Source organism: Saccoglossus kowalevskii, chromosome 1, assembly GCF_978046115.1.
Source record: "Saccoglossus kowalevskii chromosome 1, keSacKowa6.1, whole genome shotgun sequence".
In the NCBI taxonomy this organism is placed as follows: domain Eukaryota; kingdom Metazoa; phylum Hemichordata; class Enteropneusta; family Harrimaniidae; genus Saccoglossus; species Saccoglossus kowalevskii.
In genome coordinates, this window is record NC_140641.1 from 38,841,921 (window position 1) to 38,850,484 (window position 8,564).

Below are 8,564 nucleotides of genomic sequence, written 5' to 3' on the forward strand. Positions count from 1 at the left end.
TGTGTTGGTGACCACCTCTATATAAAGAACACCTGATTATAATGAAGACTTTCAATTCCAAAGCATAACTTATGAATCCAAGACCATTATTAGACCACCCTTTCAGCAATATTTTGGCAGGTTCGCCATTCTTTAAAGACCAATTTCATCAAGTCTTATTTGATTTAAATTATAATCAACCTAAATTATAGCATTTTTGTTGCCACTGGTGCAAGCTCATTATTTTTATTCATGGTGATTCATAAAAAAAAAAAAAACCCTATATAAAGACCACCTGTCGATAAAGACCCTTGGTTGGACGCTATACACAAGTTTGAATGTATATTGTTTTTTTGTTTTTTTTCTCAATTTTGTATTCAGTTAGTGAAAAACAGAATAAATGTGATTCGCTATAGTTTAATATCTTGCTATTATTTTACTGTCTCTTTATTTTATTGCTCTCAAGTTTGTTTGCTTTTAATCTTTTTTCTATTTTTCTTTCATTTTTATTTTTATTTCTTCCGAAAAAAAAATCATCTCTAGTTTCATGAGGTCAATCATCTACATACTATGGTTGATCACGCCGATCACGAATTGCAACCTGTGACCACAGGTGAGAGGTCAAAGGGTAAAGGTCGAGGGATTGTTTGGAAGAGTTGAAAACTTGTCTCTGATTTAGTACATGCTTTATCTCTTTGTAGAGGGAATTGTATGCCTGTGATGATCTAGTGGATAGCATCAGGGTATGAAGCTAGCTGATATCCTTAGTTGTCCAGGTGAATCCCTTTCTCATTATTTACAATAAAAAAATTGAAAATTTTCTCACTAATTCTGTATGCAGTGCATTATAAAATTTAATGAAAATTTGTTTCATCTTGGGGGGGGGGGGGTGTGAAGTAATAAACAAAAACGTGACTGCTGCAAGATGTACATGATTTTTATCCCATCTAAAGCTGTACTATAATATGATTCTCTAAGTTTTCAGCTTTTTCAATTACATCTATGGTCCTCAGCTCTGCAGCTGTCCATGTGTTGGCAACACATTGCATGTATGTCGTGCCATAGGTCTGATCATTAGAAATGAGCTGGGATGCTCAGGCTACCAAGATAACAAAACCTCAGGCTGCTTATACCATTAAAATCTGCAAACACTCTTAATAATCAGCATGTTGCCACTAACTTGAGGGTGCTTTATCATTCTAATATGGAAGCATTTGAATCCACTGTATTTTCATAATCTCTGACACTAACTTGTACTCCATCAGTTTTGGCTTGCTGAAATATTTTTCAAAAAAAGGTTGAATTGGCGTTTTGTTATCTTTGTCCGCCTCAGGATTTTATCTCTGGCTGTCGCAGATCTAATCATGAACATATAATCATTGATTTGTTTATAGTACCAACGTTTTACACGTGGCAGTTACCATAACAACCAGAATCCATCACTCGTATTTTCATTTACAAAGCGAACAGGTCAACTGAACATAACACAATCACATACACATCTTATAGGTAAAATCCAAACTTTTTGTTTACAGTGTTATTTTGTATGAACTTCTAATAACTGAATACATGTATAACCACTCATTCCCACCACAAAAAGCAACACATTGTCATCACTGTTTGCGTGAATCTTTTATTCATCAAGAAATACCAAAAATGTAATCCCTGTCACCTTGATCTGTTGACAGTGTTTAGTCATTAGAAGTTCATATTTACAGTTTGTTATTTGATTTTTGTTCGCTGTTGCATGTTCTGAAATTGTAGTTGTATTGTAGTACACCTTTCTTTGAATTTGTTTAAATTTTCGTAAATGTCTGGGTATGAGTACGCTCTCAGTTTTCTATTCAACTATATCTAAAATATGTTAAAAACATTATTATTCCGTATTAAAATTGTCTAGTGAATTTTCTAAGAGAATTTTGATGCGACTATGCCTGGACATTTTGCGTCTCTAAGAATTCTCTGTTACTAAATTCCTTTTACTAATTATACTAATCTCATGACAGTTTCATCACTAATTACTATAAATAAGAACTATTAATTTGAGTCTTTTCTGTATTTTAAACTTGGTACATGTGCACATCACTTTTTTTTGGATCCAGTGAAATTTGACTGACGATCCAAATCGTAAAATGTGTCTGCAACCATTTCTCTTAGATCACACAGCTGATTCCAATCAAATCAATTTTGTTGTCTCATCCAATATGGCTGCCTAGCACCCATCATTTTTTTTGTTATCTTTTTTCTGTTTTTTTCCCCCATGTTTCTTCTCAGGCATGCAAATGATCAGTTGTTTAAAATATTGGCCTTTTTTGTTAAATTGTCACTAAAGTTTTCCAAAAAAAATATACTGGATTATTTTCCATTTACATCTACATGTATATGTACCATACTTAAAATATGTTATGCACTTGTATGTATTTTAGAATAGTTAGCACATCAATGGTCAAATGTTTCAATGGACATGATAAAGTGAAACTGTTTGTCAGTTAGCAAGTTTTTTTGCTGTAGTTTGTGTTTTAGTATACAATTAATTGTAGTTTATAGTAATTCTTGCTAAATATAACTTTTGAAAATGGATTGATATTTAGTATATATGGTAGTGATGGATTGAACTTTATAATGAATATGATAACAATTAATATTACCAATAGTGTTGCAAAGATTGGCCATAATTCTGAAATTGTTCAAAACTATTAGAAATTAACATTTTTTTAAAAATTAATAATGGTTCTATTTTATGGATGGAAACTTCAGGAACTGTTTATGATTATTTATATTATTTATATTGTTTATATTTATACTGACACGATGTTTAGTGATATATCAATGGTTGAATATTTCTTTCTATTTTGGCAATATACTGAGTATTTATTGAATCAAACCATTGATGCCATTTTGTAGTTATTTTTATTTCACTTTTGATTATTATAATCAACATGGATGACATTTCCTATATTGTATACAATTATTACAAAGGAATTGAAATGTTTGTTGCTTTGTGTGTTTTCATGCTTTGAATAATGTGTAGAAGCTGCAATGAGATAAATCTCACTTGTACTCTCTAGATTTCCTGTTCACTCGTATGTTTATAGTATGAACCATCACTCTAAGATCTTCTATTGTATTCTATGCATGCATTAGTTGTTTAGCGTCTGTGTCAACAAAATATGAGATGTTCTTAGCTAATAACCGTAGTGCAGTTTGGTTTCAACAAATCAAGCACTATCCTTCGTAGGTGAGGTGTATATTATTCGTTAATACTCATTAGCATATTGTTAGGAGTGTAATTTTGTGAAAATGAGCAAATTTGAGTTTGTCGCTCAAAGGATTAAATTATAGTATTCACTCTTTACAACATTAATGATAATATCTGTTTGGAATGTAATATGATGAAATGGTATAACCAAAAAATACATGTTCCAGACATCTACAACTGAGATTGTCTTCCTGTTGGGATAAAACTAATAAAATATAAGGTTTGCTAATCGTATGAATGATTGACCAATGAGATTTGTTCTTACAAATATTCGTTTGTATGGCCGTGTTTCAGCTTGATATAGTGTAAAGAAAGCTAAAACTTTGTAGTCCCATCATAGACATATATTATTTATCTCAAGCAGTCATTAATATTGGTAAATGTATTGATTCCTGACAATGTAGTGAACAATCCAAAAAGTACTTCATTCCTCTAATTCTGAAAAAAACGCAATAGTATACACCTGGCCAATGTTGGATCAGATCCTTATACACACACTCTGTGATCTTTGTTGATGGTGGACCTTTTGGTTTCTCTTACAGATCCCACAGCTTAGATACAAGACAATACAGCAATCATCAGTCAATGAAAAAACACCATTATCCAAAAGATTTACAAAAGATTTCGGAATATACCAAGTGAGTGGACGTGAAGAAATAGAGTTAAACAGTGGATGTTATGCGAATTCAATACCTTACCAAGATGATGCCATCTAGAAATTAAAAAGCCCTTGTTTCCATGAAATCATTTACAAAAGAATTGTATTTTGTATGTAGATATCGAGAGAAATGAAAAATTGAATGTTTGTGAATCATGGAGTGTGATTGTAGGAAATGCTAATTACTGAGCACAACTTTTTAATTTACAAATCTGTATAGAATCAATATTTGTATTTGACATCACTGTGCATCCATGTGTTGTATGTCACCCCCTTCACTCATAATGGGATGTCCTTGATATGTTAATTTTCTAATTAATACAATAGATTATTTTTCGGAATTTATTTTCAGTCAAGTGCAATTATCAAAAAAAATTTACACAGACTGGACAAAGTTTTCGATAGTACATAAAGATTTAGTTTCTTAGTGTCAAAAGATGGATGGATGGCTGGTTGATTGTGAAAAATTGCAAAATCATAACATGAGAGAAAATTTTGCTAATTCTAACTTTTCTAGTTATTGTGATAGTTCACTTTAAAGATGAGGTAGCCTGATTATTTCTATGGTAACAGATGGGTGGAACTTTGATTTTTGTTTTAAATCAACGCTGCTTGCCTTTATAGGTTTTCAAAGAGATATTTCAAAGGTGCTTTACCGGTAATGTGAGTACATATACTAATGAAGTGACATCACCACCATCTATTCCTTAATTTGTAAGAGATATTATAAACAGTGCTGGTAACAGTGCTTTACCGGTAATGTGAGTACATATACTAATGAAGTGACATCACCACCATCTATTCCTTAATTTGTAAGAGATATTATAAACAGTGCTGGTAACAATATTTTGAAATTGTTGCTGAAAAATAAATTTTTCCCCAAAAACTTAAATTACCAGTATTCTGCTAAAAGTTTGACCACATTTTTCAAAAGCAAAATGAAGAATTTGTTTCCATCAATTCAACGTGTTGATTTCCATGCATCAATAAGTATTAAATTGATATATAGGCCATACAAACTACTGGTACATAATAAATGACCTTTTCTGAATATTGACAAATTTTCCGACCCTGTTTAAAGTAACACCACCCATAGAGCATGGACTATATATATATATTTTTTTGAATTAAAGAGGCCTATATAGTGATGCCAAACTTGCCATACACGCCATCACTATATACCGTAAGTCCTGATTGAAAACTTAAATGTCTTGGATCTTGGCAGGAATCCTTTAGTTGTACATAAAACTAGTTTGTACATATTTTAATTTGTAGATTATATTTAATATGATTTGATCGCAAACAAATCAATAATACAAAGTATATTGAATATATTCCATCAAATTTGAAAGCAAGCGTTTTATAGTGTATTTGCTTTATTTTGTAGATACTAGGTAGAAATCATAATGTAAATTAATATCAACAATATATTTATGAAATGTCATCAACCTTTTTACTATATTACAAATGATAATGTCAGAATAAGTAGGTTTGATGTCTGGTTACCTGCAAGCCACAATTTAATACTTCCCTGGAACATATGTGATTTACATATATAATAAACATAATAATGATCATTGACCATATTTGATTAGTTATTTGAAAATACAGTCATCTTGAGTAGTTTCAGACATCTAAAGATCATGAGTGTTTTACGCATTCATACTACACCCCAAACCTAAGGTATTACTTTAATACCTTGGTTCCAGTGAATTTAAGTCAGTCCACTGTATACAAGTTTTGAATAAATTAGTGTAGATATAACCTGACCTAGATGATCTTCTTCATTCCTTTGCATCCCCAGTGGGACATAAGGCTGCTAGTTTACTGTTCGACCCTTTGTAGAATATAGAGTTGTTGTTTTTGCAGTTTATGGGATGGAGTTGTTAGCACCATGCCCAACCCCCAACCTGGATGACATGTAAACTGTTTTTGTTGGGTCTCTCTTCCAAAGCCTACATGTACCTAGCTTGGTTGAACCTATCAGGAGGTTTTGCTCACAGAGACACACAAACCTGTACACCATGACAATGTACAGCCCAGGGTGGAGTGATCATCTATTTTAAGCATTTATTGCAGAGGTCTTGAAAACTACAAAGATTCTAGGCTAACTTAAGGTTGATCAATATGGTGTCATGAAAGTTTTTGAAAATTTCTAATACTTAGTGAAAAGATTGATTATTGTTATGCAAGTTGACACATTCAACTCTGTGGTGTAAATGTCAAACACAATCATTATAAAAATAGTTTTTGTGTGTTTTTTTTTAGATATTATGTCTGGACCTATACATTTAAAAAAAATAAAAAAAAGAGATCACTGAACTATTTGTGAATGTATATCTTTTTGTCCTATGCATGGGCTACAATCTTCTACATGTCACTTCTAACCTCACCCACATTCATGAAATCGTATTGATCAACCTCAGTATCACATATTTTTCACTGTTACAACTCTTTAAACTAAATGTATGCAATATGGAAAATATACAGATTGAAATTGGTATAATCAATTGAATTATATCCAGTCATCTTGATGCATGATATACCAAAAAAAAAAGACTACTAATACTTATAATTCACATAATTGGGTGTTTTTTATGCATGTAACTTAAGAAAACTTATAAACAATCAATCAAAGACAATATTGTCTTTGAATCAATAACAGATTTTCACTAGTACTTGTATCGACATTTTAAGCCCAGTGAAAGAAATTCTGTAGCTTATCCTAGTATGCCGTCATTGTGTTAGATTGTGAAATTTTGCTCTATGCATAACATAGCATTTTGTTGATCTCACCAATCACAGTGCTTAAAATACATTAGGTCAACAACAAAAAACTTATGTTGCCCTTAAGTCGGAAAATTGAAAAATTGGGTCGGTCGGATTTTTTTTTTAATTTAAAATTCAATAGTTGATCCAGCTTTTGCTGTCATGCACACAACAAAACGTGTTTGCCATGTTCGCTACTGCTGTACACATGTATGTACACACGATGACAAACCCGGAAGTGAGAATACTGACAGCGCTAAAACAATGTGCAAAAGCAGTCATTTTGTTTGTGATGTAAGCGGATCAGAGTTTTTATATAAAATGTCACGTTTTGTAAATTCAATAAAATTATGTGCATTTTATGTATTAAAAATTATATTTACTACAACAAACAAATTGTTTTTGATTCAAAATAATGTTTTTATTTAATTAAGAAAATACGTGGTGCGGTGATATTTTTAATATTGTGCACCAACTATCCGTCGAATCACAAATGTCAAAATGGCCTTAAATGCAAAAAACGTTTTTTCTCTTCAGACTTCATAGTATTCCGAACATGTCAGAGAAATACAGATCAACCCGAGGTTCAAAGTCGCCACTTATCTCCCAGGAACCCTGGGGATCAAACACCGGTCCGGGATCGTTAATTTTTAGAGGAAACACTTTTTTACTGCTTAAAATGGTGAGTTTTTAATATTTGGGCCTATTAAAAAAAACGTGACCCGATATTTCATATTTTTTGGCCGGTCGCTGAGGGCAACGAAACAATTTTTTTAGGAGTTTTAGGAGTCCAGCTGTTAGGACACAAATGTCATATTCTAGCTATAATATTTTTGTTACAAGATTCTCTGTCTACATAGCAATGGTCAATACGTTACACACTTAACTGAATCGCAAAATACCTCTGGTGTTCCTATTCTAAACCATGTATTCAATTTGCATAGAAATCAAACCATGCAATACACATTGTTAAGATTAAATTTCTATCTCCAGTATATTTGTTTTAAGCTCTTTACTTGTAATAGATTCTAAACTTCTGCTTTAATGTTGGTAACTGAACTTTCATTGTAATGTCTATTAACACTTGAATGCACTAATTCAATAATTGTCACTACCTGAATAAATGTTTTCATATATTTCCAAGTTTATGAAAATAATTACACCCAAATAATTGTTAAAAATTACCAGACACAACACTGGTGTCATAAATTCACTTTCTCACCCACAACAATGTTCAGTATTGACAGAGGACAAACAAATGATTGACATTGTTCGAACTATATACCTTTATACACATTTAAAAATTCAATTGATGACAGAAATATCAATCTGCGATACTCAGAGTCATTATGTTCAGCAAGTGATTTCTATCATATCATATCAGTGAAGTGAACACTGATTTACAATATTTGTATGTGTATAAAACAATCTATTATTTGATCTTTTAGTTTATGAATAGAAATACACAGCCTATAATCTTGGGATAATATGAATATGTCACACACATAATCTGGTTGAGATCTGAGTTCATCATAGTCTGTTAGTGTGTCCATTGCATGTATCCACGAGTCTGAAAATGCATGTAATATGCAAGTTATCAAATTGAAAATTGTATTGTTATTTATCAGCATGTCTCATCTTTGTGACAGTGTTTTCTAATTACACATGCTTCACAGAAATTACTGTACAAGGCGTCAACCATAGTTGGCACAACATACAGCACCCTTTAAGTGTATGCAGGACAAGCATTCCTACAGTCAAGAATATAGCACATGTGAAAGATTAGCATTATGTTGTTGATACAAACATATGATAACTAAGTGTTTCAGCCAGTACAAGACACAGTCGTGCTATACTGTAGTCTGTGGTATCCAGTACTGGTTTTTACAAGATGTTGAT

The 8,564-nt window shown here is 31.8% G+C and overlaps 1 protein-coding gene across 5 annotated transcripts in view; it reads left to right on the forward strand.

Annotated features, from left to right (window-relative positions):
• The window catches only part of LOC100369159 (phospholipid-transporting ATPase IF-like), an 87,878-nt gene extending 82,400 nt beyond the window's left edge, over nucleotides 1-5,478 (forward strand). The window contains exons 28-30 of one of the 5 annotated variants that reach the window (XR_014930045.1): nucleotides 523-592; nucleotides 1,374-1,488; nucleotides 3,781-5,478. Coding sequence is in view for 4 of the 5 variants with exons in the window: in XM_085501950.1 (XP_085358076.1) it covers nucleotides 1,374-1,488; nucleotides 3,781-3,794 (129 nt within the window). In the remaining variant the exon portion in view is untranslated. Of the gene's footprint in view, nucleotides 1-522; nucleotides 593-680; nucleotides 756-1,373; nucleotides 1,489-3,780 lie in introns of those variants that run through there. The other 4 variants (XM_085501951.1, XM_085501952.1, XM_085501950.1 and 1 more) reach the window with 4 other exon arrangements.
• The last annotated feature ends 3,086 nt before the right edge of the window (nucleotides 5,479-8,564 follow it).